This window comes from Carcharodon carcharias, chromosome 21 (genome assembly GCF_017639515.1).
Source record: "Carcharodon carcharias isolate sCarCar2 chromosome 21, sCarCar2.pri, whole genome shotgun sequence".
NCBI lineage: Eukaryota > Metazoa > Chordata > Chondrichthyes > Lamniformes > Lamnidae > Carcharodon > Carcharodon carcharias.
In genome coordinates this window covers 60,575,888-60,593,658 of record NC_054487.1, presented here as the reverse complement: position 1 = coordinate 60,593,658, position 17,771 = coordinate 60,575,888, and the positions used below count along the sequence as shown (strand labels likewise).

Below are 17,771 nucleotides of genomic sequence, written 5' to 3'. Positions count from 1 at the left end.
TCTTTCTTTTTCATTTTCTGCCCTTTATTTTTCTCTTTCTGCTCTTTCTTTTTCTTTTCTACTGCCTCTAGCTCAAGTTTTTCATTTGCAGCTTAATTTGAGCCCATTCCAATGAACAACCCCTTGGAGAACTTGGTCTCTCAGGTATTCCTTCCAATTTCAAATGCTGAGCTATACCTTCAGTTATGTCTGATTTCCTAACCCCTGCAGATAATCACAATTGTAACTTACCTGCCAATTCCATTAACTTAACATTATTTACCTTTTGTAACCCAGCCAATGTCATAATTTCAACTCAGACAAGTCTTAGCAACTGCCAAAATCATATTGCAGTCTCAGCACTTAAAAAAAACTCACACCAACTCCTGAAATCAAAGTGCTTCTTGTACTCATAACCTTAAGGTTCACCAACTCCAAACCAATCAAGGAACATCCCACAAAAAGCCATCAATTCTGTTATGACAGACAGATGATAAATGCCAAACTGCTCAAATCCCAGAGGGAAACTTGAAGCAGCTGCCGCAACTACTCGCAATTTGTATGTCTCTCGAGATGTGGGCTTTGAATTCTGTAGTAATAAGACCATTGAGTCTTATAGATTTCTTACAAAAATAAATTTTTATTATTAAAATGATTTTAAACACATACATAGGTTTAAAAATTACTGCTATGATAACTCTTACTTCCCCTAGTTAATCTAACTCCCAGTTACACCTCCATTAAGGCAACAGTAAGACACAAAGATTTTAAAAGACCCAGGCAAAGTAAGACACAATACCCTTTACAGTTGAATTCAAAGTCAGTTTTCCTCAGCTTTAGTTCTTTGTAGACAGCAGCTTGAGGCTTAGATACTGGAGGCTTTCACACTTGTTAGATCTTAAAATGCCTTCCCTTGTACACAGCCTTCTCTCCTTTATACAAATTTTCCTCTTCGAATGCAAATACCCATTATTTGACTATGCCTTTGGACTTTACCTCTCTAATAATAAAAAAATCTATCATTGTACCAATTTTACCAGTAATCTTTGGGAAAAATAAACACACTTTTTCTTAACTTTTCCTGGCTAGGTGTAACATTTAACCCCCTCTTTTGAATTCAAGATAGTCTGATTTATTTAAAAATGCAAATGATCCCTTCACACCTCACATTGTAAAACTCTCTCCATATTTACCTACTTAACATTTCAAACCTAGCTCATCTTCTGATACATTAAAGCCTTCAGACTAGCTGCCTTTAATTCAATTAAGTCCCACACACAGCATAGACACAAACCACACTATTACTCTAATTTACAATACATTCCAATAACATTATGAAAATTATTATACCTTCCTGACACCCCTCTCTACTCTTTACACCACTACCATCCCAGTCTATATTTGAATGATAAAGTTCCCCATTATAACTACTCTCTAATTCTTGCACTTTTCTGTAATTTCCTTGTAGATTTGTTCCTCTACATCTTTTCCACTTCTTGGTGGCCCATAGATGCCCCGAGCAATAATTCCAGTTTTTTTGTTCCTTAGCTCTAGCCAGATAGATTCTGGGTGGAATTATCCCGGATTTGCACTAAGTCTGGTAGTGGGTGGGAGAAATGGCATTTTTTCCCCACCGGCCACAATTGTGGCTTTTCACGCTGTATCATCCCAAACCTGCCGCATTAATTATGCATTCCCAGGATACATGCCATTTCCATGGCTGGCAGGCTCCGATTGCGCAGTGCTTCCAGCCCAAGACTGCAGCAAAGAAGACATGGCCTCGAAAGGCAAGAAGATTGCAGTCCTCAAGTGCCTTTTGGATGCCATGGAGGCCCACTGTGATGTCGTCTACCCCCGCTCTGGCCACAGGAGGGCCAGATACATCACCACTCCGGCTTGCTAGGGGATGGCAGTGGTGATCAGTGCAAACACTGCACAGAAGAGGTTGACCATCCAATGCAGATAAAGGATGAATGATCTCATCCGTGCAGCCAGGTTATGACAACCATCTCATCACTCTAAACTCACACCTCAAGCCCCATCAAACATTCACTGGCATTACACTCACTGCCAGCTCACGGAACATCACCACTCATTTTCACACTCACATCTGGCCTCATCATCTTGAGGCCACTTGCACAGAACAACATATGCCTCACACACACCCTGGGATACCCTCCTTCCCCAATACAGCTCTCATCCTGCAGCCTCTTCCCTTGCCTGAAGCCATGCCTCCCCCTTCCCCAAGCAAGCCCTAGCCGAGCAGCCATTGAAAAGCCTCCCACATCTGGCTGATCTGGTAGGTACCCTGAGCACCCCCTAAAAGTGATGTGGCACTGTCTGTGGAGCCTGGTGCTGATGACTGAGAGTGCTGACCGAAGCAAAGTAGGCAAACAAACCTTGAAGTTCTGAGTGAAGTGCAGCCCACCAAGTGCACTCCTTTTAGATGCTGTTGTGAAACATGTTGGTATCTTTTCCTGCCAATGTGGGTGGACGATCCAGTGGGGGTGTAGGGTGGGGTGGGGGGAGATGAATCTGGTGAGCTGGGCTTATGACGATATGCTGATGTATTACAGTGAGGTTCCCGACATCCAATGGTGGGAAACGCAGTCTGACAGCGATGGGCTGAGCGGATGATCGCAAACTGGTTTCATGATATTTTGAAACTGATTTTTGGCCTTCTCGCCATATTGTCCACTCATGCCAACGGGCACGGAAAATCCTGGCTTCTTGACCCACCCGGGACATCCTCTCTCTCTCTCTTCAGCACTGCAATATTCTCCTTAATCAATACTGCCATCCCTCCTCCTTTCCCATCTCTCCTGAACACCTAGTATCCAAGAATATTTAATACCCAGTGTTGTCCTTTGAGCCAAGTCTCTATTCTTGTCACATCATATTTCCACGTGGCTATCTGCATCTGCAATTCACCAATTTTATTTACCACAGTCTGTGCATTCACATACGTGCACTGTAACCTAATTTAGACTTAATTAATTTCTCTCTTATGCTTAACCCAGCCAATACTTGTGCTATCCATCTCTCCCAAATGCACCTTAATATTTGTCTCCAGTATTATCTCCTGGTTCCCACACCCCTTCCCAATAGCACGAGCACATTGCACCACAAAGAAATTGGCCTCAGCTCTGTTTAGGTGCAACCTGTCCAGGCCCCATTGACCCTAGATCTGGTCCCAATGTTCCAACAATCTAAAACCCTCTTTCCTGAACCACCTCTTCAGCCACGCATTTATCTGCTCTATCCTCGTATTTCTACACTCACTTGCGTGTGACACTGGGAGTTACTACTTATGAAGTCTGATTGCTATTTTCCTACCTAACTCCGCTACAAGATCACACTCCTCCTCCTATTGTATCCATGTAGACATTGTGAAATATAATGCAATTTTATTTCAACAATTTTTCTTTTGCTTGCAAAAAACACTTACATTAATAATTTGACGAATTTAACTTGCTAAGTTACTTTGCCAACAGACTTCTTAGCTCGCACCGCGTTCACTTTCTCGCTGTGCACACAGCTCGCCCCCGAGTCAAGTGACGGAGTGCGTGTCCCTGACGTGAATGGTGCAAGCATTGCAGTTCAGATTGTGTGCAGACAATCCGGAGGCTGTGCCGAGGCGGAGTACAAACAGGAGCGAGGGAGGGCGATAGAACGGGTCAAAGGAACTGCAGTGGGTCCAGGCATACTCGACAACAGAACACAATGTCCCACCTAACCGGCATTCCAGGTACTGTGGCAAAATGCAACCTTGTTGCTTCAGGTGGCTGGAAACTTTAAACTCGTTGTGCATAAAGTAAGGAGAAATCTGTTCAATTTCTTCCTCACCGCCACCCTCATTGCTGAATACTGTTAATCTAATTTTTAAGTGGCTTTCAAACAGTTACTGATGAACTTGGAGCGTTGAAATCAATATTCACTGTTGTGCTTTGTGGTAGGTTTTTATTAAACCAATATGTTATGAAGACACGTTACAGACTTTGGCAATGCCTGTAGATAGGAAATATAAATGTTTCGTGACTGCATATGCGAAACATGCTAATTACAATACGCACCATTTAGTTTCCGTATAAATTACAACGCTGCAAGATATTCTTCCAAAATAGCAAAACATCAGCATTGTTGTCGAACCTCTTGCAGTGATGCTTTGACAATTAATAGTTATTACGAGGTGAAGAGAGAATGTGGAGTGCTGAAAAATGTTTTAGACTGTAACCTGGTCATTTTAACTACTCTGTAGAATATAAATTCATTGTAATGTAAGCTTAATCAAGTGAAAATCCAAAATTGCAGTAGCCTAGAACCCCAAAATAAATTTATTTTAAATTGCAGCACAAGTCTTAGTGGGTAAGAATAGGCACTATTTTTCACATAGAATTGCTAAATGAATTCCATTTATGATCCTGGTAACCGCATGATACATCAATAAGGGAGTTGTTGACACATCAAGGCATTTTTATGGTTTCTTATGTTTATAAGCTTCACTCTATGCAAAAGTATTTTATTTAACAACAGTATAAAATCATAAACATTCAATATCATTATAATTTTCAATTGATCTGAGTATCATCAATCATCCTAACCTTGAATATTAAAATTGATAAAGCAGTATAACATTTTTATAGTTGCACTTATTTAGAAGAGATGAGAGAAGGAGAATATGGGACAAAGGGGAGGTGCATAAGAGTCCATAGACAGGGCAACAGAGCTCTGGGTGGTTGAAGATCTGGAGGAGTTAGAAGTTGAGGAGAGGCAAGACCTGATGAGATTAAAACACAAAGTTGCAAATTTAAGATGTTAGGGATAGAGAGCCAGTACTGATTGGCGAGATTCAAACATGGAGTTTTGGGAAAAATGAGCACATCCCTGGGAGGGGATAACATATTCAAGAACTTCGGAAAGGAAGGGAAGGCAGGAGATGAGGCAAGAGTTTACAAGAACAGGGATTGAGAGTGTTAGTTTTGCAAAAGGGGTGTCATAATGGAAATTTTGAAAGGGATCAGAATGGTACCTGAGAAATAGGACACAATATAATGTCAGTTGCCGTGCCAGGAAGAAACGTTGATTGGTTAGCAATATGTCCTGTAGTGGGAATAGGGTCATGGGACAGGAAATGCGTTTCCTACACAAGTGGAGCTTGGAGAGGGAATGAGGTGAAATGAGAGAAACTAGAAAAAAATTTGTCTTCAAGGGCCAGGGCAAGGGTATGTGCGGGAGGGTATCTGGCCTCTTAAGCTAGAGAAAGGCAGAGATACAACAAGAGGCAGTTGAAAAGATTGGCATAATCTTAGTAATAAAGAAGTCCATGAACCCCTTACAGTTGTTAATGATAAGCTTCATTTCCTACACAGCTGTAATGTACACAAGCCTGTGACAGACTAAATTGCTATATTATTAAGTAAAAGTCAACTACAGAATGGTGATTGAAACTGATGCAATCTTACGTGGAACAATAGTTTTAATATACTACTAATATACTTCTTGTAACCAGCCCTTTGGTGAATATAGAGTACATTTGATGAAGCCCTGCACAGCTGCAAGAGCCTTGCATGTGGAAAATTTGTAAGTACACTGCCCATGTGCCAGCATGCACTAGCAGCATGTGAAATGGTGCTGGTGGCAGACAACCTTACAAAGTGTACCTTTGTGTCCTTTCCTATAATTTTACTAGACTGCATGAAGAAGAAACTGGTTTATTTCTATTTTTGCACTTTTTTATTCAATTTATGTGATGTGGCATTGCTGGTTATGCCAGCATTTATTGCCCATTCCTAATTGCCCTTGAAAAGGTGGTGGTGAGCTGCCTTCTTGAACCGCTGCAGTCCATGGGGTGTAGGTACACTTACAGTGCTGTTAGTGGGGTGGGGGGGTGGATTCCAGGATTTTGACCCAGGGACAGTGAAGGAACGGTGATACATTTTCAAGTTAGGATGGTGAGTGGCTTGGAGTGGACCTTCTAGGTGAGGGTGTTCCACCACATAAACATTTTAAACAAATTAGTTTAACATCACTATGTTACAAACGTGAATGAAGAGTTCATTTTCTTGACCATAACCGTATGACTAGCCTGATCTATAGAGCAGTAGTCCCCAGTGTAACTGTTTTAATCTATAGCAATGATTTCTATTTCTAAGATATCTTGCACAGTTGCACAATAAAATGTTCTACTTAAACATAATACACACTAAAACTCTTAGTTTTTAATAATAGAATAATATTTCGAAAGCTGATTGCATTTGTAGGACTATGAATCTCCCAAGCCTGAATGTGACATCAGAATGTTTTAGTATAAAGCTATTCCTGGTTATATACCATGAAAATTATTACTTTTAAATTATAAGCTTATTACTTTCTTTATATCAGTCCAATGGGGATTAAGTCAAGAATGGGGCAATTGACTTGCACTTTTACCCCAGAGGATGTTTCTTTTGCTACACCACCTTTCCTTGTTTTATAATGATAATATGCTGAGCTACCACAAGAAGGACCTTAATCTCAACAAATATTCAAAATCTGGTGTCCACATTTGCGTGAGATTCAGCTATTCAGTAAACTAATGGAAGGTTCATTGTGACAGGGAAACAAAGGAAAGGGCAAAGAAGGAAAATTAGCTGGACATATAACATCCTTTAAATAGACTTCCTTTTGGTATTACACCGGTGAAATAGAGATGTTTATGGGTTTTTAGATATGAAACCAGAGTGAAATTGAAAAGATAAAAATTATAGGATCTGAGACTGCTTGAAACTTGTTAATATAAAGTAGTGATAGCATAATGGTTATGTTGCTGGATGAGTAAACCAGAGATCTTCCTAATAATCTGGATACAAGAGTTCAAATCAGACTACGACAGTATTTGAATTTGGTTAATTAAATAAATACAGGATAAAAAGCTAGTATCATTAATGATGATCATAAGACTATGTGATCATCATCAAAAGCCAACTGATTCACTGATGTCCTTGTCAGACCTGTTGCCCTTTACACAGTCTGGCCTCTTATGTGACTTCTGACCCACATGTGGTTGACTTTTATCTGCCCTCTGAAATTACTTAGCAAATCACTCAGCTGTATGATACCACTACAAAATGTTACAATAATAATAAAATTAAATGCACCCCTCAGCATTGTTTTGCGCAGCTGATTCATCCAAAATGAAAGCACACCCTGCTTAGTTGACTCTCAGAATTACTTAGGATGAGCAACAAAGAAACAGAGCATTTGTCCCAACTGGTCCATGCTAGTGTTTATGCTCCACTCAAGACTCCCCCACTTTGTCCTCATCTAAGTCTATCATCGTAACCCCCTCTATTCCCTTCTCCATGATATGCTTGTCTAACATCTCACTGACATCTGCAGACTTGTGCTGAAATTGGGACAGCTGTCCCAAAGATTAGTAAAGCAACAGCCTGACTTCGTCACAATCACAGAATCATTACCTTTCATCCAATGTGCCTAGAGTCCTTCATTATCATTCCTGAGTATGTCCTGACTCACCAGAGGTGGTGGCACAATGATATATGGTCAGGAAAGAGTGGCCCTGGGAGTCCTCAGCATTGACTGTGGACTCTATGAAGTCTGGTGGTATCAGTTCAAAAATGGGCAAGGAAACCTCCTGCTGATTACCATCTACTGCCTTCCCTCAATGATGAATTATTATTCTTTCATGTTGAATAGCAATTGGAATTACACTTCACTGCCCTCACCAAGAGTGGCTCGGTGGCAGGCTGGCCAAAACTGTGCTGGCAGTAAGTAATGAGATAACCAACACAAAGGGAAAAGCTACTTGAACTTGTCATTCCTAATTTACCTGTCTGTGACAATGTTGGTTGGAGCGATCATTTACTGTTCCAGCTTCACAGTGAGGATACCCTACTAAAGGATATAGATCTAGTAGCTGAGGACCATGAGTACCAACATTATTTTATTCCACCACAATTAGTGCCCTTATGGCCTGGCATATCCCATGAACATCAATCCATACAATGAACCCTGGATCAATGAGGAGTGTAGTATAGAATGTCAGGAGAAGCATGAGATGTAACAGAGCTGCCAGCCTGGCGAAGCTATAACACAAGACTACATGTTTGCTACAAATAGACAGAGCTAAGCCAATGGGTCAGATCAAAAATCTGCAATCCTGCTACATCCAGTTGTGAATGTTGGTGAATAATTAAACAACGAACTGGAGAAGGTAGCAACGCAAACATCTCCATCCTCAATGAAGAGGGAGCCCAGCATGTGAGTGCAAAGGACAAGGCTAAAGCATTTACAACTATCTCCAGCCAGAAGTGCTAAGTAGATGACCAATCTCAGCCTTCTGTTGAGGTCCCTTCATTACAGATGCCAGTGTTCAGCCAGTTTGATTCACTCCATGTGATATTAAGAAACAGTTGAAGATACTGGATGCAGGAAAACCTATAGGCCCCAACAGCAACTCAGATGTAGTGATGAGGGCCTGCTCTCCAGAACCAGTCATGACGCAAGACAAGCTTTTCAAGTACAACTACAACACTGGAATCTACCTGACAAAGAAAATTGTCCAGGTATGTCCTGTCCACAAAAACTAGGACAAATTCAATCTGGCCAATAACTGCTTACTCTTAATTACCATCAGTGATAAAGGTGCCATTGACAATGTTATCAAATGGCACTTACTTAACAATCACCTGCTCACCAATGCTCAGTTTGGTTTCCACAAAACCATGTCTCCAGAGCTCATTACAGCCTTTGTCCAAATATGGATATGAACTAAATTCCAGGGGAGAGGTGAAAAGGATTGCACTTAAAATCAAGGTAGCATTTGACTGAGTGTGTCACTAAGGAGCCCAAGTGAAATTTAAATCAATAGGAAACAAGGGAAAAGTCTTCACTGGCTGGAGTCATACCTAGGACAAAGGAACATGGTTGTGTTGTTGGAGGCCAATCATTTCGGCTCCAGGGCTTATTGCAGGATGCTGTTAGTGCAATGCCCTTAACCTTTTTCAACTACTTGATCAATGACCTTACCTCTATCGTAAGGTCAGAAGTGGGGATGTTCACTAATGATTGTACAATATTCAGTTTCATTCATAATTCCTCAGATATGAAACTGGCAGTGCCCGCATACAGGAAAGACTTGCACAATATCCATTAAAAAAATCAAAATACTGCAGATGCTGGAATTCTGAAACAAAAACAGAAAATGCTGGAAAAACTCAGCAGGTCTGACAGCATCTGTGGAGAGAGAAACAGAGTTGATGTTTTGAGTCCATATGACCCTTCAGAGCTTTTCCCTTTGAATGCAAATTCCCATTACTTCACTATGTCTTTGGACTTTACCTCCCTAATAATAAAAAAAACTATCATAGTACCAATTTTACCAGTAATCTTTGGGAAAAATAAACACACTGTTTCTTAACTTCTCCTGGCTAGGTGAAACATTTCACCTCCCTCTTTTGAATTCAAACTAGAGTGGTTTATTTAAAAATGCATATGTTCCCTTTACACCCTACATTCTAAAACTTCCCCCATGTTTACTTACTTAACATTTCAAACCTAGCTTATCTTCTGATGCATCAAAGTCTTCAGACCAGCTACCTTTAATTCATTAAGTCACACTGTTACTCTAATTTACAATAAACTCCAATAACAATACAAAAGTATTATATCTTCCTGACAAGTTGGTTCAGCCAAATTGGGGGATTGAACAATGATATTCAATGACAAAGGGAAGTTGTTAGATATCACTCTTGTTAGAGATGCACATAGCCTGGTACTTCCTTGACACAAATATTACTTACCAATTATCAGCCTAAGTATGGATGCTGTACAACAAAAACAGAAAATGCTGGAAAAACTCAGCAGGTTTAAAGGAGAGAAGGATGTTTTTAAGGGCAGGCATTCTAAGATGTAACCAGATCTGAAAAGCCTCCAGCATCTAAGCCTCAAGCTGCTGTCTAAAAAGAACTGAAGTTAAGAAAACTCACTTTGAACTGAGTTATGCAGGGCATTGTGTTTCTTTGCCTGGGTCTTTTAAAATCTAAGTGTCTTACTGTTGCCTTAATGAAAGTGTAACAGGGAGTTAGATTAAACAGGGGATTTAGAAGTTATCACAGTAGTAATTTGTAGATCTCTGTGTGTACTTCAAATAATTTCTTCTATTAATAAAGGTTTAATTTAGTTTTGTAAGAAATCAGTAAGACTTGGCGGTCTTATTAATACTGAATTCAAAGCCCGCACCTCGAAATACATACAAATTGCATATCATTGTGGCAGGTGCTTCAAGTTTCCCTCTGGGATTTGAGCAGCTTGGCATTTACTATCGGCTGTGTCATAACACAGCTGCATCTATATTGTGGTTGCACGAGCAGGTCAGAGGCTGGGTATTTTGTGGTATGTAACTCACCTTCTGACTCCCCAAAGCCTTTCCACTACCTACATTGTGCATTAATTACAAGATGCACAGCGGCAACTCGCCAAGGCTCCCTCACAGCATCTCGCCACTCCGCAGCACCCCTCTCCCCCCCAACCCCACCCTCCCCTGCCCAACCTGTGATCTCCAACATCTAGAATGATAAGGCAGCAGATGCAAGGGAATACCACCTCCAGCAAGTTCCCCTCCAAATCACTTGACTTGGAAATACATCATTGTTCCTTCATCATCACTGGGTCAAAATCCCAACTTAACACTGCATTATGGGAGTACCTTCACCACATGGACTTTCATTCAAGGGTGTGGCTCAGTACCTTTTCAAAGGCCATTAGGAATGAACAATAAATTTGGGCCTAGCCAGCAATGCTCACAGCCTGTGAATAAATAAAAATAGAAATCTCACATTGGGACTATGAATCCAGACCTCAGTTCAGTAACACCTCAGCACTGTTAAAATTATTGGCCCTAAAATATGGTAGCTGTTGGACTTATTGGCAACATGCAGTAAAACAGAATAGGAGATTCAATCATACTTTTAAAATATTTCATTAAAAAAAATAAAAACTCAGTTCTGTTTTCAAAGAATGTAGATTGTTTAATTTTCTTGTGGTTCTTGGCAGCATTTGTTTGATTCAGTTGGTAATGCTTCAGTCTCTGTGGGTTCAAACTGCAGTGAGCACTTAGTCTGGACTGATACTACTTTGAGGGAGTGTGCATTGTCAGAGATGTCATTTTCTTTGGATGAGACAGTAAGTGCCTGCTCAGCTGAATATGAGAGATCCTACAGCAAACTTCAAAGCACTGGGTGTTATCACAGTGACCTGGCCAAAAAATCTCTCTCAACCAGTCCCACCAAAAATAGGTTATCTGGCCATTTGTTTATTGGCACCCATGTTTGCCTGCATAATAATAATGACTGCTTTTCAAAAAGTAAGCCATTGGTTGTCAAGTATCAAGTCGTCCTTTGGATGTGATATGACATTAATGCAAATACACCTTCTAACTCATCTTTAGAGAAAGCAGACCAGGTGATGTTTATTTTGGATCCTTCATTAGAATCTGAAATGCTAAACTTGTCTGTTCCCTGCACAGATGTTGTCTGACTTGAGTGTTTCCAGTATTTTGTCTTGTTTCAGGTTTCCAGCATCGGTAGTATTTTCCTTTTTGTTATATCCTGTCTCCCTGTCCACTTTTCCCACAGGACTGCAGTTAGGACCTCCTTCATCAGAAACAAGTATTCGGTGTTGCTGTGGTGTGTTAGCTACAACTAAATAAAATAGGCAAATTGGTTTGCAACTGGTTGATCTTCTACTTGATTTTTTTCATAATGCATGGTACCAAGGACCGAGAGGAAACTTAATTGTGTCAGAATGTTGCATTTAAACTGGATTTGAATTCAATAGTTGTTATAGTGTAATTTCTAATCTTGGGGAGGTGGTGGTGTAGTGGTATTGTCACTAGTATTGGTAATCCAGGGACCCAGGGCAATGCTTTGGGCTGGAGTTCAAATCCCACCACAGCAGATGGTGGAATTTGAATTCAATAAAAATCTGGAATTAAAAGTCATTGTTGTAAAAACCCATCTGGTTCACTAATATCCTTCAGAGAAGGAAATTTTCTGTCCTTAACCTGGCATGGCCTACATGTGACTCCAGACCCACACCAATGTGGTTGCCTCTTAAATGCCCTCAGAGCCAATCCCAAGAATGAATAAATAAATTTATTTTTCATCCTTGCCCATTTTTCTCCTAGTTTAATTTTCCTTCCTCTTTCCTGGAGACATTGATGCATTGTGGGACTATTATTAACTGGGTGAAAGTCATCCTCCAAGTCAAGTATGAGCCTTGACTGTCAGTCACAGTAAGCGATTGATCCTTTCCTCACCTGCCATCTACTTGTGCGTACTTACATTAATGCTACTGTACACACAGGAAGCTCTTGCACGTACTGTCGCTATGTGGGATGCAGCATATGACGAGTATAATCTGGGTAGATTATGAATTGTAACTATGCAACACAATTAATCTCAAAGAACCCTTTAGCATAGTTTAAAAGGTGCCATGAGTATAATGTGTGCTCACAACAAGAACTAAACTATGCCATCTCAGCTTGTTTAAGACTTGTTCAATTTAGGCAATATTGTGACTGGGTAAAATTAGCTATAATGATCTCTAAGTGCAGTACCTCAGTTGGGTATCCCTTTTCAAAGGTACCTTATTATCACCTGAACCCGACCCACTGTTGCCTTCAATGATTATTCCCCTCATACACTTTTTGCGATTTCCTCTGTCTGCTATTGATGCCTGAGTTAATTTGAATCAGCCAGATGTAAGGTTTTGAGGTATAAGAACCTTTTAATTAAAATCTCTAAATTCCAAACTCTTCATTTCCAACAATGGGGTCCTCAGTTGTGCTTGACCTAACAAGGTACGAATAACTAGTATTTATGAATCAAGTAGAATTTATTAAGCAAGATGTTGCATTTACACATTTTACGGACAGGAAGGGATTTAATTTAAACAGCCCTGATTTCTCCTCCCGCCACCCATCCAGAAACAGAAAGGTGTTTTTGATTTTGATTTCATAAGTGGTGGTGTATTTCCCAACCCTTCAGTTTTGGTGTGATCCAATTTTTATTAATAACCCCACAGCAACCTCAAGATAGGTCAAACTCAGAGGGTTAATTTACTCTCATGCACTCAAAACACGGGAGGTGGATGTCACTACATAGCCCCCCTGTGCATTCATTTAATGAAAGAGTGATAGAGAAAGATTTATAGGGCAAAGACCACAGAGCAACGAATTATTGTTTCACTTGAGTCCGAAGACTAGAATCAAAGTTCAATGGGGTATTCCTTCATAGAGGCCAGCAGGTGGAAGACTGATGCTAGATAATTCACTTTTTCCAGTAAAGGTGACTTCCAAGAGAAGCTAGGCCTGCAGAGATGAATTAGTCGTGTAGGTGATAGTATTGAAGTTCAGAAGTCTCAGTAGAAACAGTGTGGATGACGGGGCCAGGCATTCAGACCTGAACAGAGCCCTTTTTCTGTGCTGCTGCTTACCAGCTGGAAAATGCCAGACTGGAGCTCCACAGGGCCAAATTATGGGTTCCTCCATGTCACATGTCTCCTACCTCTCCACTTTGGGCTTTCGCATAGTGTGTATATTCCTTTGCCTGGGTTCCTGAGATTATTAATGTTTCAAACAAGAATTACAAAGGAAGGTTACAGGGCTATTTGTTCTACCAGACTAGTAAACTGTAGTGGCCAGGCCTGGCTTATAAAATGTAGATGGCCTATGTATAATTTCCTTTGAATTTGGTGTCTGCAGTCTACAGTGTTGTTTGATCTTTTCAGAGATATTGAGATGCAAATTTCTTCGATACTGCTAGATTAGCTCCTATTGTTTGAAGGTCAGAGCTAGACATGGCTTCAGTCATTTTTAAAAGCTAGTTGTCCAGTTTTAAAATTATATATATATAATGTAATAGAGCTAAGACCTCACACTATATAGGGGATATATATATATATATCCCCTATATAGTGTGAGGTCTTAGCTCTATTACATCCAACAAAAACAGTGAAGACAACACTGTTGTTTCTCATCCCTCAAGGTCCTAGGACTCCTCATGTGCTGCTAGCACAGTTGATGTCTTTCTTCTTCTGTCCCTGAAGTGATGTTACTGTGTATAAGAAGAATCATACCACAGAAGCCATGGTAAAACTGTGCTAACAAAGACCTTGATTTTTCAAATTTTATCCCCACTTCTCATCCCTTATTTGGAAATAGTCCAAATCCACATCTTCCATTGGCTTAGGATATGGGTCACCTAGTGTCATCCCACCTCTGTAACTAGAACCATATAGACTGAAGACAAATGTCTGTCTATTATTCCCTGTACCCCGGAGTTTACATTCCATTGTGAACAAATTACACATCCTTGTAGATATAGAGCAGTTACAAATAAAGTTGCATCCTCTTCAACATATTTTGATCCAAGTCCCACAGGTACTAAAGCCTTTAAGAACAAATGTTAATAACACTTCATATCATAATGTCGAAGGAGAACAGCTTTCCTTTAATACAGATGTTCTTCCCTTCAGATATGGTTAATCACTTAAACCAGCACATTTTTTTTTCAAAGATAAGGTGTCATCCTAAATTCGAGCTACATTTTAGCCATTTTTCTAAAACTGATGAAATATTTAAGTTATGAAGAGAGATTGGATAGACTTAGGTTGTTTTCAATGGAGCAGAGAAGACTGAGGGTCGACCTGATCGAAGTGCACAAGATTATGAGGAGCATAGACAGGGTTGACAGGGAACAGCTGTTCCCCTTAGTTGAAGGGTCAGACATGAGGGGACATAAGTTCAAGGTGAGGAGCAGGAGTTTAGGGGGTATGTGAGAAAAAACCTTTTTACCCAGAGGGTGGTGACAGTCTGGAATGCACTACCTGGGAGAGTGGTGGAGGCAGGTTGCCTCACATCCTTCAAAAAGTACCTGGATGAGCACTTGGCACGTCATAACATTCAAGGCTATGGGCCAAGTGCTGGTAAATGGGATTAGGCAGGCAGGTCAGGTGTTTCGCATGTGTCAGTGCAGACTCGATGGGCTGAAGAGCCTCTGCTGCACTGTATGATTTTGTTTGTGATGTAGAGACTCTTACAATACAAGTAAGTCAACATACAACTGCTGAACCCAGGCCCTCAGGGCACCTCCAAAGTCATAAAATTCAAGTGGAGCTCTTACAAATAACTGCCTTCCTGTTCCATAGCTGCCTTGACTGCCCATTGTCTCACTAACAGAAATTCAAATGGAACTGTTTAAAAAGTGTTTAAAATAAAATCCATATGTGTTACTTCAGACCAATATAGAACCCTAAAAATTAATAGTATTTTCAAAATCCTGCAGGGAGCTTTCCAGGTCAAGGGAATTTCAGAATTCACCAGATCAGAGTTTTCTATTTTCTCCCTCATAGAAAGTTAATACCATAGAAATAAACTATTTACCACATAGTTAGTTCCTCTAGTCTAATTAATGCCACTCTCCTGCTCACTCTTTATACCTTTTTAATATTTCTGTCTGTTAAGCAACTATGTAATTCACTTTTTAAAGTAAGTTATGAAATGGTTTATTGCAGAGATTGCCGCATTCTATCCACACTCTGTGTACTGATAGTTTTTTAACCTCCTGTTTAGTTCTTTCTGTGATTATCTTAAATTGTGTCTGCTTGTCACCGTCTCTTATTCATTGGAAACAATCTGTGTCATCTTCTATGTCTGTTCTTTTATGGTTTCAGTGTGAGAGAATTTCTGTGGCTATTTATAGGTTTTTGCTGATTAAGGGGTATTTATTGACCATTGGGCCCCCAGCTGTCTCATTCCTCCTATTATTTTATCCTGCTGGTGGTGATGTCCATGGTCATTTAATTAAAAAAAAAGCATGATTCGTATTTTTTATTGCCAGATGAGACAGTACCTGTGCAGCTGCTTCCAAGGCTTTATACGTGTCACTCTAAATTATATGACAGCAACTGCACAAAAATATTCCTTTTATTCCTGGAAGGAGTATCTTACCTCATACCACCTTCCATTGTGACGCAGTATGGGGAGTTTCTGCTAAGTCATTTTGCCAAACTTGACAAAGTGCAACCCTATACATCTTTGAGTGCAATGGTACCTAAGTGCTCTCTCACAAAATGGGAAAGGCATTACCCATGTAAACAGCTTTGTTACAGTTCCTGTAAGCAGAGGGAGATCTCCTGTGGCTAAGGCTTGTCTTGGCTGTATTTGTGTAAACAAAGCCCAAATTTGACCATTAACTCCAAATATGGTAAATTACTTCCTAGAAGATGTGCAGGATTCTCTATTGCATTGAACAAAGATTTTAAGAGCTTGCTGTGTAACTCCCTTTCCTTACTTGTACTCTATTTCTCACTCTATAGCACCTCCTGCTCATTCATTTGCTATTTCTGTAGCGCTCTCTCCCTCTCTCTCTCCCTCATGGTTCAGAAAAAAAAGTTAGCAAATGCAAACCCCCAAAGCCAAGTAACAGCCTCCTTATTTGCTGAGTTTAAGGTGATTAGTCTGCCTAGCCTGTAGAGGAACACTCCTTGGTAATGTGCAGCATTGTTTGTGTCTTTCCACAAGTGCATAAGAGATTTGAACTGAGGCCCCAGCAGTAGAGGTTGATTGCACAGGGACCTTGAGCTGTCCTGAATCTGTTTAGGAAGGAATGTCCATGCAGTGGTAGTTCAAAGCCTGCCATTTGACAGCTGGGGTTTATCACAAGGAATTTGTTAATGATTTCCTGTGCTTCCCATTCCTTGATTGAAAGGATGTCTGCTGGTCGATCTTGCTCAGGAAGGTTGCTCCATATGGGCCACCAAGATGGAAGGCGGGCAGTAGGTGAAGTGAATAGGTCATCATGGAGTGGTAAGTGAGGGGGAACACAAACGGTTTCAACCAGCTTCTGGTTTTTCATCAGTTGGCAGACGTGTGAGGGAGTGATGTTTGCAAGGACAAGAAACCAGAGGAGGGGTGTTGAGCGGATGGTTCCAGTTATGTTGTCTGTTTTATATCTGACTTAATTTAATTTTTCAAAGACTCTATTTAAAAAAGCAAACAAAAGAAGTACCGTATATACTCATATAAAAGTCGGTCTCGTAAAAGTTGACCCTATGACTTTTGGCTAAAAAAAAATGTAAATTTTTATATATCTCACGTAAATGTTGACTCTAGTTTTTCAGGGATCAAGCCATGTTGCACTGGTAATTACTACAGTTCATTAATTTAAAAGCACATGTGAGGACCTTTAGATTTTCCCTCCATTAATTCTAGTGACAATCTCCCAGCCAATTGACAAGACTAAAGAGTACCCTATGATCTATCACAATGCCTTCAAGAAAGAATAACGAGTAAGCAGCTCAGTTTAAACTGGAGAAAGAAAAGGGCAAAATGATGGTATTATCATCCACATAGTGCCATGCTCTCCAAGAAGCAAAGAAATATGATATTTCAGAATTCAAGGACAGCGGCAGATGGTTCACAAGATTCAGAAAAAGGCGCGCTTTGGTACTCGGTCACAAAACAAAAATTTCACGGCATCTGCCACGTGAACTCAACCAGTAAATCATCAAATTCCACCGTTTTGTCATCCAATAATAGGCGAAGAATGTGTGTGGATTGGCCTGCATTGGAAATGTGGATGAAACACCAATGACTTTCGGCATGCTGTCAAACAATTCCATCACCAAGATTGGTGGAAAAGAACTGTCCTTGTGAAGGTGACTGGTCACGATAAGATGCGGTTCACAGTGATTCCACCTTGTGTGGCGATGGATGGCAAAAAATTGAAGCT

General features: G+C 40.3%; 1 protein-coding gene across 1 annotated transcript in view; it reads left to right on the top strand.

The window, feature by feature from the left end:
- The first annotated feature begins 3,643 nt into the window (after positions 1 to 3,643).
- The window catches only part of LOC121293229 (twinfilin-1-like), a 39,701-nt gene continuing 25,573 nt past the window's right edge, over positions 3,644 to 17,771 (top strand). The window contains exon 1 of the mRNA XM_041216081.1: positions 3,644 to 3,727. Coding sequence (XP_041072015.1) covers positions 3,703 to 3,727 — 25 coding nt within the window. The 5' untranslated portion in view covers positions 3,644 to 3,702. The remainder of the gene's footprint in view (positions 3,728 to 17,771) is intronic.